At 41.2% G+C, this 24207-nt stretch overlaps 1 protein-coding gene across 9 annotated transcripts in view; it reads right to left on the minus strand.

Moving 5' to 3' along the window:
• The window catches only part of eps15l1a (epidermal growth factor receptor pathway substrate 15-like 1a), a 380478-nt gene that overhangs the window by 204500 nt on the left and 151771 nt on the right, over window positions 1–24207 (minus strand). For 8 of the 9 annotated variants that reach the window (XM_080212644.1, XM_080212650.1, XM_080212643.1 and 5 more), the window contains 2 exons: window positions 13345–13417; window positions 7568–7729 (listed from right to left, as the gene is read on the minus strand). In XM_080212644.1, coding sequence (XP_080068770.1) covers window positions 7568–7729; window positions 13345–13417 — 235 coding nt within the window. The remainder of the gene's footprint in view (window positions 1–7567; window positions 7730–13344; window positions 13418–24207) is intronic. The other variant, XM_080212642.1, reaches the window with a different exon arrangement.

The following is a 24207-nucleotide window of genomic DNA, read 5'->3' on the forward strand; positions in this document are numbered from 1 at the left end:
TGCAAAATTAAAGTGTTTGTGATTGGGGTAAAATATTGGCAAGGATTTGAGAACCGGTTAGCGGGCTGGAAACAGAGTAGGAATAAACGAGTATCTTTTGAAGTGGCATGCAGTGGATTCGTGGTGTCCCGCAGAGATCACTGCTTAGGCCCCAGCTATTCATAATATTCATCAACGATTTGGATAAGGAAATCAAAAGTAATGTTTCAAAGTTTGCTGAGTGGGCAAATACATGGCAGATGCAGCACAATGTGGATAAATGTGAAATTATCCACTTCAGATGGAGAAACAGAATGGCAGAGTATTATTTAAATGGTGATGGTTTGGGAAATGTTGACATGCAGAGGGATCTGGGTATCCTCATCCACCAGTCAATGAAATCAAGCATCAACAGCAAGCAGGGAGAAAGGCAAATGGTATGTTGGCTTTCCTTGCAAGAGTACTCGAACAAAGGAGCAAGGTGTCTACTGCAGCTGTACAATGCCCCAGTGAGACCACACCTGGAGTACCGTACATACCTTTGATCTCTTTGTTTAAGAAAGGATATACTTGTCATAGAGGAAGTACAGCAAAGATTCGCCAAACCAATTCCTGGGATGGCAGGATTGTCGTATAAGGAGAGATTGGGGCGATGGGCCTGTATTCATTGGAATTTAGAAGAATGACAGGATCTAATTAAAATGTATAAAATTCTGACAGGGCTGGACAGACTGGACGAAGGGACAAAAATAGAAAATGCTACAAAATCTCAGGAGGTCTGACAGCATCTACGGAAAGAGAACAGAGATAACTTTAGAGTCTGCATGACATTTCATCAGGGTTATCATTACAGAAGGGATGTTAAATCCTCTAGTTAGGGGTCTAGAACAAGGGGTCACAGTCTCAGGATACATATTAGGCCATTTAGGACTGTGATGAGGAGAAATTTCTTCACTCATTGGTGAACCTATGGAATTCTCTACCACAGAAAGCTGTGGAGGCCAAGTCACTGAATATACTTAAGAAGGAAATAGATAGATTTCTAGACCCTAAAGGCGTCAAGGGGTATGGGTAGAGTGTGGGAGTATGGTGTTGAGATAGAGAATTAACCATGATATTACTGAACAGCAGGGCAGGCTCAAAAGGCCAAATGGTTTACTCCTGCTCCTATTTCTATATTTAAATGTATGACTAGACAGGCAATGATTAGCATTTAAAGAATTAATGTATGGTTTACAAGAAACATACATACTTTTGAAGCATAAAAACCCAACAGGAAACATGACCCAACCGTGGCTAAAAAGAGAATGTAAATATACAAGATCAAACGAAGTGTCCTATGAAGTTGCCAAAAAATATAGTAAGTAAGCCTGAGGATTGGGAGCAGAGAACAAAGAAACTGATAAAATGAAAATAGAATATGGGAGTAATATTTACATAGTTTCTATAGTTATAGGAAAAGATTGGTGATGGGTCCAATACAGGCAGGGACAGGAAAATTTATAACAGAGAATAAAGGAATGGCAGAGAAAATAAACAAGTACTCAATTTCTGTCTCTATGGAGGTAGGTACAAAAAACACCCACAAATACTGGAGATCCAAGAAACTACGGGGAATGAGGAATTGAAAGAAATTAGTATTAATAAAAGAGCAATTATTAATATTAATAATGTAAAAATTAATGAGACTGAAAGTTGATAAAACCCCAGATCAAATGATCCACGTCCCAGAGCGTTGAAAGACATAGCTATAGAGACAGTGAATGCATTAGTGGTCATCTTCCAAAATTTTATAGGTTTTGGAATGGTTCCTGCAGATTGGAAGGTAGCAATTGTAACCCACTGTTTAAGCAAGGAAAGAGAATGGGAAAATATGGATCTGTTAACCTGACATTCGTAATAGGGAAAATGGTAGAATCTACCATGGAAAATACTAGAATCTATCATAAAGGATGTGATAACAGAGCACTTAGAAAATAATGGTATGATTGTGCAGAGTCAAAATAGATTTATGAAAGGAAAATCATGTTTGACTGACATGTTCAAGTTTTCTAAGAATGTAGCTAGCAGAATCAGTAAGGGGGATTATTATTGATGTATTTGGATTTTAATGCAGCTTTTGATAGGGTCCCACACAAGAGGTTAATAAGCAAAATTACAGCACATGGGATTGGGGGAATATATTGGTACAGATTTAGAATTGGTGAAAGGACACAAAACAGAGGAGGGATAACTGGATCATTTGCAGGTTGACAGGCTGTGACTGTTGGACAACTGCTAGAATCAATGCTTGGATCCCAAATATTCACAATCTATATCAATGATTTGGATCTGGGGACCAAGTTTGCTGACTAGGTGGAAATATAAATTGTGAGGAGGGTGCAAAGTCATCTCGAGGGAATTTAGACAGACCAAGAAAGAGGGCAGATGGAATTTGATATGGAAAAATAAAGTTATCATTTTGCTAGAAAAAAACAGAAGTGCAGAGTATCATTTAAAATGGTGAAAGATTAGCAAGTGCTGATGTCCAAAGGGATCTGAATGTCCTTGTTCATAAGTCACTGAAAACTAACATGGAGATGCAACAAGCAATTAGGAAGTCAAATGCTATGTTGGCCTTTATCATAATAGGATTTGAGTAAAGGTGTCTCTATACAAGAAATTGTATAGAGTCTTGGTGAGACTTGGTGGAATATTGCATAAGACTTTGATCTCCTCACTCAAGGAAGGTTATATTTACCATAAAAGTTCACCTGACTGATTCCTGAGATGGCTGGGTTGCCCGTCAGGAGATATTGAGGGAACTGGGCACATATTCTCTAGAATTTAGAAGAATGACAGGTGGTTTCAATGAGATCAAAATTCTTACAGGCTTGACAGCGTAGAAGTGAGAAGGATGGTTTCTCTGGCTAGAGTGCTTAGCCGTGATGTGGCAATGCCGGCGTTGGAATGGGGTAAACACAGTAAGAAGTCTCACAACAACAGGTCAAAGTCCAATGGGTTTATTTAGTAGTAAACGCCACTAGCTTTCGGGACGCTGTTCCTTCGTTAGGTGAGTGGAGAGTGGAGGACTGGTGTTGTGAGACTTCTTAGAGTGCTTAGCACCAGGGGACAGTCTCAGTGTAAAAGATGAGGAGAAATTTCTTCACTAACATGCTGGTAAATCTTTGGAATTCTCTAGCCCTGAGGGCTGTACAGGTTCAACCAAGGATGGGTCATTTCTAGGTAGCAAAGACAACAAGGGATATGGAGATAGTGCAGGAAAATGGTTGGGGTTGATCAGCCCTGATCTAACTGAATAACAGAATAGGCTCATGGGGCCAAGCAGCCTACTCCTGCTCCTATTTTCTATGTTCCAAACCATTTTACCAACATCAGAATATAATTTCAGCCATTTGTCTCCTTCAGAACCTCATTCAAGTTGTCAATCTTCAATTATGAACTTGGATCGAGATCTAATTGACAGTGATCAGGGGAAAGTTGGGGAAGGGTAAACTGAACCTTATCCTATCCTCACCCAAAGTGTGCAGATTCACATGTCAAGCAATAGATCCTACAAAGTAATTGGGAGCTTTGGAGACATCTTAGTCCAAAGGTATTTACAATCTACAGTAGAAGAGTAGGCAAATTTTGTTTCTACTGAATGAGCAAACTCAGTGCAGATTGGGAATTGGGCTTGCAAAGCTCCTTGTCTTCATAATTCAGTTCTCCAAACTGGAGATGAACTCACCAATTCGGTTTGGTGGGGCAGTATCTTCAGCCTTATTGCCAATCTGTGTCATTCAAATTTGTACCTTTTGTTACCAATTTATCCACATTGTTATACTTGCTAAGTCACTCTACATTGCACAACAGTAAAAGGAGTTTTACACACCTTTAAATGTGTTAGTTCAATCACAAGGATTTGACACAGGGAAAAGTCTTTGCTAAGCTTATCAGCTTTAAGTAACAATAATGTTCAAACTAAAAATTCTGAACACATAGAACAAAGAGCTGAAAACAGAGAAAACTTTGCACTGAAGAGAAAGTAAATTTCAAAAGGGTTATAAATTGAAGGTTGTAACTTATTCAAAGGGACCAAGTAACTACAATAAAGACTGACCCATTCAGAAAATTCCCAATACTTCCCTATCACAGCTTCAGCTGAAGCCAATAATGGCACCCCTGAACATGGGCAATTTGCAGCATGAAGATTTGATCGAATCAGCCCAACTGATGCACACTCCCCTCACTTTTCTGAGGCTTGATTAGTCTCTTGTTCCTGTAAATCTGCAAATGCCTGATCGTACATGCTCTTGTCGACCCATGTTGGACGCGGTGGGCTTGAGGAAGAGTTCTTGGAATGCTGCCGGGATAGTTTCCTTGAACAGTGTGTGATGGAGCCGACGAGGGAGCGAGCTATCTTAGATCTGGTGTTATGTAATGAGGCTGGTAGAATTAGGGACCTTGTTGTGAGGGATCTTCTTGTATGGTGGAGTTATTGATGCAGATGGAGGATGAGAAAGTAGGATCCCGGACCTGTGTCCTTTGTTTGAAGGGAGGGGAGTACGATAGGATGAGAGAGGAATTGGCGAATGTAGATTGGGGGCACAGATGGGGAGGTAGGTCTGCTGAGGAACAGTGGAGGATCTTTAAGGAGATCTTTCTTGGTGCTCAGCAGAAATTTATTCCGATGGTAAAGAAGGATCGTAGGAGAAGAGATAATCAGCCGTGGATAACGAAGGAGATAAAGGAGAGTATTAAATTAAAAGCTGATGCGTTTAGAGTGGCTAGAAGTAGTGGGCGAGAAGAGGATTGGGAGAGGTTTAAATATCAACAAAGAATGACAAAGAAGTTGATAAAGAAAGGAAGGATAGACAATGAATCTAGGCTAGTGCTAAATATAAAAAAGGATAGTAAGAGTTTTTATAAATATATAAAGAGGAGGAGGCTGGCTAGGGTGAATGTTGGACCCTTAGAGGATGAGAGGGGGGATTTAGTGGTGGGGGATGAGGAAATGGCTAAGGCCTTGAATAAGTTTTTTGCTTTGGTTTTCACGGAGGACGACGCGAATAGTTTGCCGGGTGTTAACGATGGAAAGATGGTAGGAGTGGAGGGCCTGAATGAGATCATTGTTACTAGAGAGGTAGTGCTCGACAGACTAGTGGGACTGATGGTGGACAAGTCCCCAGGACCAGATGGAATGCATCCAAGGGTTCTGAAGGAAATGGCGGAGGTGATAGTGGATGCCTTAGTGATTATTTTCCAAACCTCGCTGGATTCTGGGGAAGTGCCGGAAGATTGGAAAACGGCTAATGTTATACCGCTGTTTAAAAAGGGTAGCAGGCAAAAGGCAGGGAATTATAGGCCAATTAGTTTAACATCTGTTGTAGGAAAACTGCTTGAATCCTTCATCAAAGAGGAAATAGCGAGGCATCTGGAGAAGAATTGTTTGATAGAGCAGATGCAGCACGGGTTCGTTAAGGGGAAGCCGTGTCTGACGAATTTATTGGAATTCTATGAGGATGTGTCTAGTGCGGTGGATGGAGGGGAACCGGTGGATGTGGTGTTTCTCGATTTTCAGAAGGCATTTGATAATGTGCCGCACAAAAGGTTGTTACAGAAGGTTAGGGGGCATGGAGTTGGGGGTAAGGTGTTAGTGTGGATAGAGGATTGGCTGTCAAATAGGAGGCAGAGAGTGGGTGTCAATGGGTGCTATTCGGATTGGCGGCTGGTGACTATTGGAGTACCCCAGGGATCGGTGCTGGGGCCTCAGCTATTTACCATTTATATAGATGATCTGGAGGAGGGAGCCGAGTGTAGGGTGTCAAAATTTGCTGATGACACAAAGATAAGTGGAACAGCAAATTGTGCAGAGGGTGTAGAAAGTCTGCAGAGGGATCTAGATAGGCTGAGCGAGTGGGCAAGGACCTGGCAGATGGAATACAATGTCGGCAAGTGTAAGGTTATCCACTTTGGTAGGAATAATAGTAGGAAGAACTACTACTTACAGGGTGAAAAGCTGCAGCGTGCTACGGTGCAGAGGGACCTCGGGGTCCTTGTGCATGAGTCGCAAAAACCCAGCCTACAGGTGCAGCAGGTGGTCAGGAAGGCAAATGGGATGCTGGCCTTCATAGCGAGGGGGATTGAATATAAAAGTAGGGAAGTCTTGCTGCAACTGTACAGGGCACTGGTGAGGCCGCAGCTGGAGTACTGTGTGCAGTTTTGGTCGCCGCACTTGCGCAAGGATATTTTGGCCTTGGAGGGAGTGCAGAGGAGGTTCACTAGGCTGATACCGGAGTTGAGGGGGTTGAGCTATGAAGAGAGGCTGAATAGACTGGGCTTGTACTCGTTAGAGTTTAGAAGGATGAGGGGGGATCTTATTGAGACGTATAAGATGATGAAAGGGATGGAAAGGGTAGAGGTGGAGAGGTTCTTCCCGCTCAGAAAGGACAGCAGGACTAGAGGGCACAGCCTCAAGATAAGGGGGGCGCAGTTTAGAACGGAGTTGAGGAGGAACTTCTTCACTCAAAGGGTGGTGAATCTCTGGAATTCTCTGCCCATTGAAGTGGTGGAGGCTACCTCGCTAAATATATTTAAGACGCGGGTACATAGGTTTTTGGTAGGCAAGGGGATTAAGGGTTATGGGGAGAAAGCGGGAAAGTGGAACTGAGCCACTTCAGATCAGCCATGATCTTACTGAATGGCGGGGCAGGCTCAAAGGGCTAGATGGCCTACTCCTGCTCCTATTTCTTATGTTCTTATGTTCTCTTCCAGGCATTTTCACTGTGTACAATCACTTCCAATTATACTGTTTCTTACACTGATTCATTCTTTCTCAGAGTTCCAAATTCAATCCATTTGCACATTTATAATCATAGAATCTCGACATGCAGAAGGAAGCCATTTGGTCCATGAAGTCTGCACCAACAGACCATCTTAGCCAGGTCCTCTCCCCATAATCCATGTATTTACCCTCACTAACCTCCACATTTTGGGTCACTAAGGGGCTATTATAGCATGGCCAGTCAACTTAACCTACACATCTTTGGATTGAGGCTGAATTAGGCTGAAATTTTAAGAAAATGTCTGATGTCCCAGAAAATCAATAATAGTTTTAAATTTATAAGCAGAATCAGTGGCATGATTTACTTTTGTATAACCCTTTTGAGTATTATCCTCTTTTCCTTCCTGTTGAATACTCAAAATTATCTGCTGATCCACCACTCATAATGGATTCGTTATTCTTCATCAGCTCTGATGCTATTATAAGCCTTGTCCCTCAGATGTACATAGAAAAAAAAACAAAACCTTCCCGCTTGCAGACAAATGATTCAAGTTCAGATCCCAAAGTGAAAGGATATACCACATCAAATCTTTGAAAAGAATTGCAGAGATACAGTACATGTACGGTATTAGAAATCAAGGTTCCCTGTTGTCACAGAAATGCCCAGTAGGTTTCCGAGACAATTTAGACCAGTGCTCGATTTTATTGCATACTGCTTCAAAGCTTCATGTGACAACACAGTTGTGAAAGGACCTGGTATTAAAAATCTCACTCACTTTGGTTGTTTATAGTTTCCTGGTCCCAGGTTATCCCTGTTCTTACCGTCTGGTTCTCCTCCTGACACTTTTGCCGGATGTCACTCAGCATGTCCTCAAGCTTGGCCTTCTGCTGGTCCATTTCATCCAGTCTATCCTGAGCAGCCTGCTTCTGGGACTCCAGCTCCTGCAAGTTATTATTTTCTCTGTCCAGGTCATTCTGTAGCTCCTGCCAACACAAACAGAATCAACCTTTGGTAACACAATCATCTCCAACAATAGTACACCCTACCCCAAATTTTAAAACTTGCTTTAGAAATGTAAATCATATGTTCAATTGTTGATTATACCTAGCAATTAATGGAATATTCCAGAAGGCCTCAGTGGCTTTATGTTTATTCATGTGAGTGATTTAAAATCACAGACGTTGCCCACTACAAGAAAGCACACTACGTATTCACTCTTGAAATATATGTTATTTCTACTGATTATTCATATTGTGTTATTCCCCACTTGAGGCAGATTTCAAGGGAAGCTGCAATGCCTGGCCAACATTTCCCAGCCTCCGCTCAGCCTGACCAGCATGTCTTCAAGATACGGAATTCCAAGTGAAGATTTATTTCCCTCTGTCAACACCCACTCATATATCCCTGTGGTGAAATGATCAATAAAACGATTCCCAGGGTACGAGTGGAATCATTTGGGATAATCTGCACATTTCACACTTTGAACACGCAACTGGATCCAACAAAACATCTGGTGCTTTAAGCTTCTGCATGCAGACCACCCTCTCTGCTCTTCCCAGCTTTCTTTTGGTCTACCATCAAGTTAAAAAAACAGCTTCAGCTGAACTCTGATTTGAAGTCAAGTCTAAAACTAACTGACGAAACTATTCTGTTTCTGTCTGTGTTGATACTGGCCAGGGAACCAGGGAAAGTACCTGCTTTCCTTTTACTGCCGTGAAATCTTTTATATCCACCTGAAAAGCTCATAAGCCAAGGAGGAAAAAACAGCTATCCAAGGAAACATGAGCTTAGGGGATGGGGCCACATTTGGACAATCTCAGATGATTAGATATACCAATATCATTTACTGCCTGTAAAGAAAATTACAGGACTTGTAGCCAGCTTGACATGGTCAATAGCACATCTGTGTCAGAAGGTTGTGAATGCAAGCAGCATTACAAATTTTGCATGTAATCTAAACTAATACTTTAGGACTAAGGGAATATTGAATTCTCTTGTCTTTCAAATAAGATATGAAATCATGGACCCACTTGCCAGTGTAATTGGATTTAAAATACCTCATGGCATTATTCCAAGAGAAAAGAGACCACTGATGTCTGGGCCAAAGTTTAAACTCAGTTCCAAGGGGGAAGCAATGGCATAGTGGTACTGTCACTGGACTAGTAATCCAAAGACCCAGAGCACTTGGGGATCTATGTTCAAATCTCACCAAGGCAGACAGTGGAATTTCAATCCAATAAATAAAAATCTAGAGACTCATCTGCATCACTATTGTCTTTTAGGGAAGGAAATCTGCCATCCTTACCTAGTCTGACCTACATGTGACATCAGATCCACAGCAATGTGGTTGATTCTTAAATGCCCTCGAATAGCTTAGCAAGCCACTCAGTTGTATTAAACCACTAGAAAGTCAATAAGGAATGAAACTAGGCAGACAGCCAACACTGACCTAGGCACCAGAAATAACTCAGTCCTACTGACCCGAGAAAGCCTTCCTTACTAACATCTAGGGGCTTGTTCCAAAATTGGGAGATCTGTCTCACAGACATGTCAAGCAACAGCCTGATAGTGACACTCACGGAATCACAGCTTACACGCAACATCACATACACCAACATCACCATACCTGGCTATGTAATGCTCCAGAGGTGGCAGCAGCATTGTCAGACGGAAGTTGCCCTAGCAATCCTTAACATTAACTCTGGACCCCATGAAGTCTCATGGCACAAGTCAAACAAAGGCAAAGAAATCTCTTGCTGATTACCATGTACGAACCCTCGTCAGGTAATGAATCAGTACTCCTCCATCTTGAACACTGTTTGGAGGGTGGCAAGGCTTCAGACTTGGTTGGAGGACTTCAATGTCCATCACCAAGAGTGACTTGGTAGCGACGCTACCGACAGCATAGTTGCTACACTGGGTCTGCAGCGGATGGTGAGGAAACCAAGAAGAGGGAAAAACATACTTGACCTTGCCCCCACCAACCTGCCTGTCACAGATGCATTGGTCCATCAAACAGTCCTTGTGGTGATAAGTCTTCACATTGAGAATATCCTCCATCATTTTGTGTGGCACTAACACTGCGCTAAATGTGACAGATTTCAAACAGATCTAACAGTTCTAGACTGGACAACCAAAGGCACTGTGCGCCATCAGCAGCAGTAGAATTGTATTAAACCACAATCTGTAACCTCATGGCCTGGCTACTCCACCACTCTACCATTATCACCAAGCCAGGGAATCAACCCTGATTCAATGAAGAATACAGGAGGGCATGCCAGCAGCAGCACCAGTCATACAGAAAAATGAGGTGTCAATCTGGTGAAGCGACAACATGGGACTACTTCAATGCCAAACAGTGACAGGAGCAAGAGACGGACAGAGCCAAGTGATCCCATAACCTACAGGTCAGATCTAAGCTCTGCAGTGTCGTTACATCCAATTGTGAATGGTGGTAGACAAATAAATAACTCAATGGAGAAGGAGGTTCCACAAATATCCCCATCTTCAAGTGGAGGATTACTCTGTACTTGCCTGGATGACTGCAACATCAAAAACAAGAAGCTTGGTACCATCAAGGACACAGCTTGATTGTCATCCAATCCACCACCTTCAACATTCACTGCCCTGACCACTGACATACAGTGGCAGCAGTACATACCATCTACAGATGTACTACAGGAACTCACCATGGCTCCTTAGATAGCAGCATCGAAGCCCATGACCACTATCATTTAGAAGGACAGTAAGAAGTCTCACAACACCAGGTTAAAGTTCAACAGGTTTATTTGATATCACGAGCTTTTGGAGCACTGCTCCTTTTATCAGTTGAGGCACTCATCTGATGATGGAGCAGTGCTCCGAAAGCTCGTGATACCAAATAATTCTATTGAACCTTGAAGTTTAAAGTCACACATGTGGCTTACATTAATACTGCAAAGAAGTTACTGTGAAATTCCCCTAGTCACCACACTCAGGTCAATGTACCTAACTAGCACACCTTTCAGATTTAGCCTCGTGTTGAGAGACTTCTTATTGTGCTCAACCCAGTCCAACGCTGGCATTTTCACATCTAGAAGAACAACTCATATGGGAACACTCACCATCTGGCTTGGAAATATATTGCTATAATGTCACTGTGTCAAAATCCTGAAACTCCCTCCTTAACAGCACTGTAGGTGCACCGACACCATATGGACTGTAGCAGTTCAAGAAGGTAGCTCACCACCACCTTCTCAAGAGCAATTGAGGTAGGTAATAAATGTTGGTTGGCCCAGTCAGCGAAGCCTATGCCCATGAACGAATGAAAAAAAATCCATTAAAACGGACTAACCAGCAAATCAACATTGCTAATTTGTGGGACTTTGTTGCGTGCAATTTAGCTGCCATTTTCAGCAATAAATCTACACTTCAGAAATAACCTGTTAGATAATAGAACAGAAACAGGCCAACTGGCTGATGTAGCCCACATTGGTATTTATCCTGACATGAACCTCCTCCCACCTTACTTTATTGAACCATATTGGCACATCCTTCTATATACTTCTCCTTCATGCTTATCTAGTTTTCTCTGAAATTCATATATGCGATTCTCCTCAATTACACTTTGTGGTGGAGAAGTCTACGGTTTAACCACTCTGGGTGAAGAATTTCCTTCTGGAATCCTACTGGATTTAGTGACATATTAACGGCCAGTTTGAGATTCAGTTTCAAACAGACTCAGCTTCTTCACATCTAAACTATTAAACATTTATAATATTAAAGATCCCCCTCAATCCTCTCTGTAATAGAGAAGAGAACCCCAGCCTTTCCTTATAGGTTTAACTTTTCAGTTCTGCAACTTCGAGTGCCTTTGTACCCATTTCATAATATGGAGACTAGGATTGTTCACAGTACTCCAGATATAATCCAACCAAGCTTCTGGATGAAGTTTAACATAACTTTTTTTTTTCCAATTTTATTCCTCTCAAGACTTGCCCCATTGTTTACCTTTTACAGCTTCGATCATGTGTTGCAACTTACAATAATTTGTGAATCTATACTCCTGAATCCCTTTGCTACTCTAGCCCATCTAGATTCTTATTTTGCAAAAAGTAGGGTGGCTCGTACTTCTATCAAAAGTACGACATCATTTCACTGTTACCTGCAGTGAAACCTGTATGATCATTTACCGATAGTCTCAAATATTTTGCATTTTAATAGATACAAACTGCACTTGGAAACAGACTCTGGCATATTGTGAAGTACGGACAACATGAAATATACAAGGTCTGTTTGTAACTTAAAACATGGGAAACACAGATTAAGTTTGAGGCGGTATCTAGTAAGAAAAAAGGCAGCTTCTTTGTAATGGAGGTCTCTTAATTCAGCATTCAGAGTGAAAGAAAAGCTGTCCTGCATCAAGCAATGAATTCTTGCTCGGCTCCATCACAGGGATAAAGGTATTTCACTTTATATATTTCACATAAGTCAGGCAGAGAAGTCATAGGACCCAAAAATCACAGAGGCAGTAGGTGGTGGGGAGAGACAGAGAGAATAGTTTCCTCTTCTCCCTACCCTTGTTTCCCCTCTTTCTCTGATCTCAGATGGTTTCCTGGTGCTTGGAACTTCTCAGCTGCTAGCACAAACCACAAATAAAGATGTCCAACTATAAGGCATAATAAAGCATATGGGATTCTGGGCTTTATAAACAGAGGTAGAGAGTATAAAAACAAGCAGACTGCCATGACTGCATTGAATATTGATTTTAACAGTAGGGGAAAAGCGTGGCTGCGTATTTACAACTCATGAAGAAGAAGATGGCAAGTTCAGGACACACAAACAGTAAAAACGTCTCAACGGAAGTTTGAGGCCAGAGGTGATATGGGAATCAGCCAGACAAGCTTACTTATATCTAGTACAAGAGCACCCTCCTCAGATTTGTGGGCAGTAGCCAAGCCCGCACTGGACTACAGCTTGAATGTATATATCAAAATATATTCTGTGCACATTAAAGGGGTAAAGCTTTGTCAGTGCATCTTAACGTCAATCTTCTTGTTAATTCATATTTCTCCCACTCCAGTTTCTATATATCTAATGTTGCCAACGGAAGGGAGGCTCTTTCACTCACTTAGTGACCTACACCTTCAGGCGGCACAGGGGCTAGCATTGCTGCCTTGCTGCACCAGGCGCCCGGGCTCGATTCCCAGCTTGGGTCACTGTCTGTGCAGAGTTTGCACATTCTCTCCGTGTCTGCATAGGTTTCCTCCCAGTCCAAAGACGTACAGGTTTGGTAGATTGGCCGTGTTAAATTGCCGCTTAGTGACAGTGGGATTAGCAGGGTAAATACATGGGGTTACAGGAATAGAGCCTAAGCGGGATTGTTTTCGGTGCAGTCTCAATGGGCCAAATGGCCTCCTTCTGCACTGTAGGGATTCTATTATTCACAGGCAATGCCTGGCTACTGTTCACCAGAAATGTTTAATGTCTTGTGGTTTGGCTGAGGTGGAGAGGTCATTGCGCAGGTTACTCTAGGCCCAGGATAATGTCCAATTACAACATGATCACAAATACACCAATAAAGCGAAGACACTAAGATTCGTATAGGCAACACACATACCTGTACCTCATTAGTTTTCTGCCTGATGGCCTCCTCTTTCTCTCGGATGTCCTGCTCTAGTACATACTTCTCCCTGAAACAAACATACCATCATGCATCTTACAAACCCAAAAGCACATTTAAAAAACAAACACTTGTACAAAAAGACTACAGTTGAAAAGTAAGATATATGGACTGAACTTTTAAAAGTAATATTGGATTCAAAACATTAACTGCTTCTCTGTCCACAGATGTCAGACCTGCTGAATTTTTCCAGTATTTTCTGTTTTTATTTCAGATTTCCAACATCCGCAGTAGTTTTCTTTCAAATAACCTAATATTTGCTGAAATGACAAGAAAATAACAGCGAATGCTGCCACACTGCTTTAGCAAATCACAGTATGATTAGGTAGCGTCCACATGGATTTATGAAACAGAATTCACGTTTTGCAAATGAGTTTGTAACTAGCAGTATAGTTGAGGAAACAATAGGTGCAATAGATATGTAGTAGCATTTTAAATTTAAACAAGGGGAATCATGAGAGCATAAAAGAAGAGATGGCTAATGTTAACTGGCAAATATGCTTAAGTGATTTCAGTGGCATAGGCACATTCCAATGAAAAAGAAAAATCCAAGGGGAGGGCCCATCATCTCTGGTTAACTAAAAAAAAAGATAATTCTGAACTTAAAGAAAAGCATATAACAGAAAAATGAGTGGCAGGTCAGAAGATTTGAAAGAATATAAAGAACATCAAGAATGACAAAATGTTTACTAAGGATGGAAAACCTAGAGTGCAAGAGAAAACAAGCCAGTAATATAAGGGTGGATAGTAAGAGTTTTGTAGATAATTAATTAAGAAAAGAGTTAACAAAGTGAGAGCTGGTCCTATAGAAAGTGCATCTTAAGAATTGACAATGGAAAGCAGGGTCATGGAGGATGAATTGAACAGGTATTTTGCATCAAACTTCACTATACAGGACGCAAGTAACATCCCAGAGATAAGTGTAAATCAGAAAATGGAAAGGAGGGAGGGATTCAGTAAAATTACAATCACCAGGGAAGTGGTATTGAGCAAACTGCAGACTGATAAATCCCCACACACTGGCGGACTTCACCCCATGGTCTTGAAAGAAGTGGCTGGTGAGATAGCTGATGCACTGGTGTTAATGTACCAAAATTCAAGATTCAGATAAGGTTCCACTAGATTGGAAGATAGCAAATGTAACCCTTTATTCAAAATGGGCTGGCACAGTGGCACAATGGTTAGCACTGCAGCCTCACAGCGCCATGGACCCAGATTTAATTCCAGCCTCAGGTGACTGTCTGTGCGGAGTCTGCACATTCTCCTCTGTCTGCATGGTTTCCTCCAGGTGCTCTGGTTTCCTCCCACAGTCTGAAAGATGTGCTGGTTAGATGCATTGGTCATGCTAAATTCTCCCTCAGCATACCTGGACAGGTGCCGGAGTGTGGCGACTAGAGGATTTTCACAGTAACTTCATTGCACTGTTAATGTGAGCCCACTTGTGACACTAATAAATAAACTTTACTTCAAATTTTACTTCAAAAAGAGAGGGAGACAGATAACAGGAAACTACAGGCCAATTAGCCTAACATTTGTCACAGGGAAAATGTTAGAAGCCATTATTAAAGATGTTATAGCAGGGCCCTTGAAAAATTTCAAGGCAATCAGGGAGAGTCAACCTGGTTTTGTTCAAGAGAAATCATGTTTAACCAAGTTATTGGAGTTCTTTGAAGGAGTCACATGTGCTGTGGATAAAGGGGAACAGTGAATGTACTGTAGTTAGATTTCAAGAAGAGGCCATTTGACAAGATGTTACATCAAAGATTATTGAGGAAAATAAAAGACACGGTGTAGAAGGTAATACATCGGCATGGATTAAAGGTTGGCTAGCTGACAGGAAACAGAATCAACATAAATGGATAATTTTCTGGTTGGCAGTATGTGACAAGTGGTGTGCCACAGAGATCAGTGCTGGGGCCTCAACTTTTTACAATTTATATGAATGACTTGGATGACCTAAATATATGGTTGCTAACTTTGATGATGACAAAGATAGGTAGGAAAGCAAATTGTGAAGAGGACAGATAGAGGTTACAAAGGGACACTGGTAGGTTAAATGAATAAGCTAAAATCTGGGAAATGGAGTATAATATGGGAAAAAATGAAATTGTCCATTTTGGCAGAAAGAATAAAAAGGCTTTTTATTGAAATGGTGAGAGATTGCAGAGCTCTGAGATGCAGAGGGATCAGGAGACCTAGTGCATGAATCACAAAAGACACAGCATGTAATTAGGAAAGCTAATAGAATGCTATTGTTTATTATGGGGTGAATTGATGACAGAAGTAGGGAGATTATGCTTCAGTTGTACAAGACATTGATGAGACCACATCTGGAGTACTGTGTACAGTACCAGCCTCCTTATCTTAGGAAAGATGTAACTGCATTAGAAACAGTTCAGAGGAGGTTTACAAAACATAGAACATAGAACATAACAGCGCAGAACAGGCCCTTCGGCCCACGATGTTGCGCCGACCAGTTACAAAAACAATGACCCACTAGCCTATACCAATCCCTTTTCGTCCATAAACCTATCCAGAGATCTCTTAAACGCCCCCAAACTAGACGCATTTACAACTGCAGCAGGCAGGGCATTCCAATCCCTCACCACCCGCTGGGTAAAGAACCTACCCCTGACATCCGTCCTGTAGCTACCCCCCCTTAATTTAAAGCCATGCCCCCTCGTGCTAGCTTTCTCCATCCGAGGAAAAAGGCTATCACTATCCACCCTATCTAAACCTCTAATCATCTTATATGTTTCAATAAGATCCCCTCTTAGCCGCCTTCTTTCCAACGAAAACAACCCTAAATCCCTCAGTCTCTCCTCATAGGACCTCCCCACCATACCAGGCAACATCCTAGTAAACCTCCTCTGCACCCTCTCCAACGCCTCCACATCCTTCTTGTAATGCGGGGACCAGAACTGCACACAGTACTCCAAGTGCGGCCGCACTAGAGTAGTGTACAGTTGCAACATTACACTGCGACTCCTAAATTCAATCCCCCTACCAATAAACGCCAAGACACCGTACGCCTTCTTAACAACCTTATCTACTTGATTCCCAACTTTCAGGGATCTATGTACACACACACCTAGATCCCTCTGTTCATCCACACTATTCAAAGTCCTCCCGTTAGCCCTATACTCGACACATCTGTTGCTCCTACCAAAGTGAATTACCTCACACTTCTCCGCATTAAATTCCATCCGCCACCTCTCGGCCCAGCTCTGCAACCTATCTAAGTCTCCCTGCAGACTATGACACCCTTCCTCACAATCTACCACACCTCCAACTTTGGTGTCATCAGCAAATTTACTAATCCACCCAACAATACCCTCATCCAGATCATTAATAAAAATTACAAACAACAGTGGCCCCAAAACAGATCCCTGAGGCACACCACTCGTAACTGTACTCCATGATGAATATTTACCATCCACCACCACCCTCTGTCTCCTATCTGATAGCCAATTCCTGATCCAACTTCCTAGATTACCCACAATCCCATACATCTGCATTTTCTGCAGAAGCCTACCATGGTGAACCTTATCGAACGCCTTACTAAAATCCATGTATACCACGTCAACTGCCTTGCCCCCATCCACCTCTTTGGTCACCTTCTCAAAAAACTCAATAAGGTTAGTAAGGCACGACCTACCCGCTACAAAACCATGCTGACTATTTCTAATCAATTCATTACACTCCAAATAACTATAAATCCTATCCCTAATAATTTTTTCTAAAACCTTGCCCACAACAGAAGTAAGACTCACCGGTCTATAATTCCCGGCAAAGTCTCTGTTCCCCTTCTTAAACAATGGGACAACATTGCTATCCTCCAATCCTCCGGGACTACATATCAGGAATGAGAAGGTGGCTTTTGAGGCAAGGCTGGTGGCATTAGATCTGTATCCACTGGAGTTTAGAAGAATAAGAGGTGACTTGATTGAAACCTTTAAGATCCTGAGGGGTGTTCACAGGGTGAATGTGGAGAGGATGCTTCCCTTGTGGGAGAATCTAGAACTAGGGGTCACGTTCTAAAAATAAGGGGTCATTCGTTTAAGACAGAGATGAGGAGAATTTCTTTCTATCAGAGAATCGAGAGACTCTGGAACGCTCCTCAAAAGGCAGTGAAAGCAGGATCTTTGAATATTTTAAGACACAGTAAGATAGATTCTCAATTAACAGAAGGGTGAAAGGTTATCGGGGTAGGCAGGAATGTGGAGTTAAAGTAAGAATCAAATCTGCCATGATCCTACAGAATGGCAGAGCAAGCTCGAGGCGCCGAGTGGCCTACTCCTGCTACGAATTTATATCTACGTATGGTTTTCAGGAGACATTCGATAAAGTATTACAAGAAGTTGTTAAACAAGATTAGAGATCGGGATAATATATTAGCATAGAAAGAGGATTGGTTAAAGGAAAGAAAACACTAGGATTATATGGATCATTGTTGTGATGGCAGAATGCAATTAATGAAGAGTGCACATGGATCAGTGCTTGCTCCTCAGCTACTTACAATTAGTAGGAATGACTTGGATAAAGAAACCAAGCGTAATAAAGTGTAATATGTTCAAATTTGCCAATGATACAAAGCTAAATGGGAAAGTAAACTGAAAAGACAAAGACTGCAAAGGGGAATAAACTGGTTAGTTATTGGGCAGGAAAGTAGCAGCGTGGGGAACGTTTAACGTGGGGAAGTGTGAGAATATATTTTAAAAGGTGAGAGGTGAGTAAATGTTGAGATTTGGATGTCCTTGTACACAAATCACAAAAAATTATCACGCAGTTACACAAATGGGAAGATAAATGGTAATCTAGCCTTTATTGAAAAGGGGTTGGCATATAACTGGAAGGAAATCTTGCCACAATTGTATAAGATTTTGTAAAGCTCACACCTGAAGTACCCTGTACAATTTTAGTCTCTTTACACATGGGAGGATATACTGCCTTATGGTGAGTGCAGCAAAGGGTTATCAGATTGATTTCCGAGGGGAGGGATTTGTCATATGAGGAGAGCTCGCATAGCCTAGGCCTATATTCCTCAAAAACTAGAAGAATGAGAAGATGTATCACTGAAACATATAAAATTCAGAGAATTTACAGCGTAGATACTGGATTGAATCTCGAACTAAAGGTTCATAGCCCAAGAGTACAGAGTTGTCCATTTAGAATGGAGACAAGGAGAAATTTCTTCACTCAGAGGTTTGTGAATTTTTCAAATTCTCCAACCAGGCGACGGCTGTGGATGCACCAATATTGAGAATATTCAAGTCTGAGAATTTTGGAACCAAGGGAATAATGCGATACAGGGATATGACAGGGGAGTGGAATTGTCGTACTTCAACCTTGATATTATTTATTTAATAGTAAAACAGGCTTGAGCAGTCATATGGCTTGCCTTTTGTCCTACTGGAGAAAAGGAACCTACCACCCCTCCTGATCGAGTCAACATGTAACTCCAGTTTCTCAGCATGTCATTAATGCCGAATGCCTTTGTCAATGTTATCACAACCAAAGAATAAATAATTGTTTTAAAATCTATAGTGACTGGTGATTCTACCAGTTGCAAGCATTGCACAATAAACAGTGACAACTTCATCCCATAAAATTCTGCCCACACAAATAATTGAAAATGAATGACTGTGGCAATCAAAATTCAAACTGCTGTACATGGTGTGAAACATAATATCTTCAATGGCAAAACCATCAATGTCCATGGCATGGAAAGGGTACACACAATGAGCTGCACTATTCCAGGTTAAACTTGACTGCAAGATAATATGACAATAGAAGATTGGAACAGATCAGTCCATTGAGGTGGCCACAGGATTCTTAAACCAGAAGGATCCTTAAGCCAGAAAGATCCTTAATATAATTGACTAACTGAATTAACCCATACACAGAATATAGAGAGACAAACCTGTCACTGGGGCTGAGATTCTTCCACTCAGCTCCAGTTAATTCTGCAGGTCACCTTAATGGAGCAGGTGGTCCCAGTAAATCAGCAGCGACAAGTTCACATGTTCAATGTGCTGCTGAACTAAAGTTTGAGTTGGTTGCAAAGTCAGAGAATTGTTACAATGCAGGAATGGCCATTCAGCTTATCATGTATGTACCGGCTCTCCAAATGAGCAATTCACTTAATGTCATTCTTTCCCCCTTCTACACGTAACCCTACACATTCTTCCTTTTCAAGTAAGAGTCTAATCTTTGAATGCTTCAACTGAACAGCTTCCACCACACTCTCAGGCAGCATCCCTTGGAGGGGGATCTCTATGGACCTAGTTAAATGGGATGTGTTATTAGATAAACGTGAACTCTAGTCATATAGGTTTCTCATTAGTTTAGTTCAGAATCTTAAAAAGAAAACTTTCCAAGTAAAATACCTGACTTGATTTTTTTAAAATGCTACCTATTTAAGAGCTGTGGACTTTATATGTCCTTAATCTCTCATCCTTCCAAAGAACTGATTCCTGGATAGTAGCTAACCATGTACAACAGATTAAAAAATTCTAACCCAATTCAAAAGTTCCTGAAGATGGCAATTTACCTTGATAAACTTCCAAAAAAATAGGCACTGGGAATATCTTTCAATAAATATTTCTGTAAAGTTGCCCAAATCAAGCCTTACTGGTACAGCTCAATGCCAAGTGGTGCATTTGTCCAGTCATTAGGGGAGCTACATGTTTGACATTTATCCACACACTTTTATCACCACGCTCTCAAGTACAAACCATCAGGCAGGTTCACATTAGCATTTCAAAAGAGTCCAACGAAAAACATGTTTGCTTCCAAAATGCAAACAAGTCAACCTACTGCGGGTCATGTGGCTCATACCACACTGACTGGAACAAAAGAACTCTTGTGGTTCTGTGGTTCTTGAGCTCGCAGAATTCATTTACAAGAAATTGTAAATGAACCATATATAGCTACCAATCACCAGAAACCATGTTAGTTTTGTTTTTAAATTAAAAACATTTCTCAACCGAAATCAATCTGGCTGCAGTTCCACCTGTCAGAGTCAGCTGAATTTTTTTGAAGCTTGCAAGAGGTATGGCATATACTGGTAAGGATTAGACCTGGCTATTTCAACATAAAACTGCAGATGATTAGCAGCCTCCTTGTAACTGTCTCTCCCAGCGCTGTGGATGATGTGGTAGATCAACTTGTTTTGGAGCTCATTGGTTTCGTGGGAACAATGAGGCCAATGTCATATCAATGCCTGATACATGATTATATATTGAGCAATGAAAATATCTGTCCCCTTCATGAAGTCCAGTTCTCAGTTCCCATGTACATCTTTATTTCAGCTCCCATGAGTATCTAACTCCAGTATTTAATTCACTTGCTGATGCAGCATCAACCGCTGACCAGAATCGACTCTCATCTCAGTATTGAGCATCTTCCCACCCAAATATGTTGAACTGCACAATACCCTCAATAGGTGTGTGCCAGTACAGTGCAATGCAATACGTACCCAGATTGTACCAGGGCCTATCAAGGCGATTTTTTTTAATACAGCCTGAAGCTGCTTTAAACTGCCTGCTGTAGCACAACCTTCCACACACAAAGAATGACTATTTCGCTAATATGCCAGAGGATTACCAACATCCATGAGATTAAAAATCATGCATTTATAGCAAAGCAAATGAAGGGCATTGGAGAAAATAAACAAAACACCTAGCCTGCGTTTCAGCAGAGAATTACTAACTTTAACTCCGACTTCCTACTACAAGTCAAGGTTATTGTTTGGTAATGTGCTTCTCTGCTGCATCAAACATAAGATTTCAAACTGTGATTTTCATATAGCACTGTCTGGTATTTGTAATAATATTTGAGCTATCTAATCTTCAACTGCAATCACACCCTCTTCTGATTACTGTAAATACCGCAACTTTCCTTTCTCTTGATTGAGAATGCACCAGAATGATTTATAACCTTTAAAACTGAATAAAACTGACATGAACAAGCAATATAAACTGAAGAAACTTGTAAGCAAAATCTCCACAAAACTGCATTCTTTCCATCAAACTTTGTTATTTTTCTTCATGCAACAACCTACAAGAATTGCATGCAAACTAAATAGAGGGTTTACTACATGTAAGCAATATTGCACGCATCAAGCTCCTGAAGGTGAATTTGCAGAATTAATGGTTGCATCCAGTGCTCGCTTTCCGGTTTGAATTTATCTTTTCTGCATAACTTCATGTAAAAAAAATCAGATGCACAAAAATACGTGTTTTCTTAGGTCTTCTTGAAAGCAGGATTTATTACCAATCTAAAAACTTCAGGCTTGATCAACAAGGCAATTTGGGGAATAAGTTTCAAAATCATCAATAAATGTTTCTAATTGTCTTCACAGAAGAGTGTGTTAAAAGGAGTAAAATAGCATCAGCCGCATGCCAAAGCATTTCCGTCTACTGAAAGAAATGACTAACTGATTTCCAAGCCAGAAACGGAAAGGGAACGGCCAATTGTGTATAAATAAACATTTTTTTATCTAGTACTAAGACTGTTCAGATTAACCACAATGGTCTTCTCTAGTGCTGCAATCTAACAGTGTAATGAACATTACAGGTTGTATTGGAGTAAAAAGTTTGAGCAAGGGGCACAATTTAAAGGCGACTGGATGATGCTTCATGGCATTACTGGTTCACAAGCTTCTTTTAAATTTATGTCTCCAGCAGCTACCACAAAACCTATCACGCAGTTACTAGGGGTCAAAAAGCTGAAATTAGTAAAGACAAATAAGATTTAACGGTGGTCATATTCACGCCAGAGATCAGTCACAATATTTAAAACCAACAAGCAGTGGTTACCTTATAAATGAGGTTACTGGCAATGTTTAGCACTCAATGATGACTAATGACATATGACCTTTTCAGTCACACTGTTCCACTGGACCAATCACTGTACCATTTAAAAAATTGCAGCGTTCAAAACTGACAATAAAAAGGCTATTACAGGTACATTATTTATTTCAGATTGGGTGCCAAATCATCACACTATGAAGATCATTTGGAGGTTACAAGGTTTCAGCTCTTAAGAGAAAATGAAAATCAGAAGACATCATTAAGCAGTATTTGGATATTGCCATCTGGCACACCAGATTAATATAGCCACTTGGAAAGAGAGAGAAATTGCAGATTTGTCTATTTCCCCAATCAATGCCAGCCATCATTGAGAGGTCAGAAATGTGCAATGGGAGACAATTAGTTCTAACAGAGGGCGGCACAGTGGCACAGCAGATAGCACTGCTACTGCGCAGCACCAGGACCCAGATGCGATTCCCAACTTAGCTCACTGTCTTTGTGAAGTTTGCACATTCTTCCCGTGTCAGCATGGGTTTTCACAGTCCGAAAGATGTGCCAGTTAGGTGCATTGGCCATGCTTATTTGCCCTCAGTGTACCTGGACAGGCACAGAATGTGGCAACTAGGGGATATTCACAGTATTTTCACTGCAGCGTTAATGTAAGCCCACTTGTGACAATAATAAATAAAATTAAACTTTTACTTGAAGTGTCTCTGCTCTGCAGTGAGTTAGCATCTTCAGGAGATATGAAGTGAAAGTGAATGTAGGCTAGGCATAAGCCTGGGAGAGAAGAGGGCGCTAATCTGGAGAGGTGATTGCTGGAAAAAGGAGACAAGCTGTCAAAGCTTTTCATTTTGCACCACAGGGCAAATTCACAAAATTACCAATTGTAAAGGTAATAATTTAAACCACATGAGAAAAGACTTGGCAAGTAGACTCTGATTGGAAGAAGCATTGCCTCAGATTTAGAGAATATCTACCTAAACAAATAAACAAGCAAGCAGTGAGTGGAACTATCTTGATGGCTTTGTAAAGAGTTAATATAGGGTGATTGACCTCCAAGAAAATGCCAATTCTTGCAAATTTATTGCAAGATGAATTACAAATTAGCATTGAGCACTACTTGTGAAGAGGCTCTGACATCTCAGAGTTTTTGCTTTGATATTGAATAATGAGCTTGCAAGGCAGTTTGAAATCTCAGGTTTGTTGCTATGATATTGAATAATGAAATTAACATTGGTGGCCTAGTGCACATAAAATGCCATGTGTTCCAGAAATTACTGTGTCTGTGTTGACGAGGAACCCACTGCACATCGGGAGACATCAGCGAGGGCCATTTCACAGGCTTCCTGCTGGGCCGTAGCCTCCAGAACCGGCGGGGGGGGGAGGGAGAATTGGCACACGCACAGGGGCCCGCTCAGCGCTATGCTGCCAGCCTCTTGGGCAGCAATAGGCCTCGCCTACAGATTTCCATAGTGAATCATACTGAAACACTCCTCAATGCACAGACTCGGAGATTCATTCCGGAAATCACATTACAAAAACCAGCAGGATTTACTCCTATTTTCCTGCATGTTGGGAACTTAGAATTTTCTGGCAGAATCTCGGCTGGGTTTCCTCAAATGGGATTCAGACCTGGAGCGACAGAGAGAAGTGGTTTGCCCAGGCTAGGGTAGAATAAAGGATCAAGGTAACCGTTACAAAGCTGAAGGGAATGGTAATATGCATAAAGATGTGTCTAGCGAAGCTGTTAGTACTACAGCACTGAACGATACTTGCTTAAGTTCTCTACTGCATTTCTCATTTTCTCCAGTCCTGATGAAAGGTAATCAATCTCAAACATTAACTCTGTCTCCTTTCCCACAGAAGCTGTCAGAACTGTTAAATTTTCCCAGAATTTTCCATTTTTTTTAAATAAAGAATTGTTGTTCATCTGGAAGTTTTTTTTTCGTATTTTATTTCTAATCAAAAAAGCCAACTCAAA

Source organism: Carcharhinus amblyrhynchos, chromosome 26 (genome assembly GCF_965287045.1).
Source record: "Carcharhinus amblyrhynchos chromosome 26, sCarAmb.v2.hapA, whole genome shotgun sequence".
Classification (NCBI taxonomy): Eukaryota; Metazoa; Chordata; class Chondrichthyes; order Carcharhiniformes; family Carcharhinidae; genus Carcharhinus; species Carcharhinus amblyrhynchos.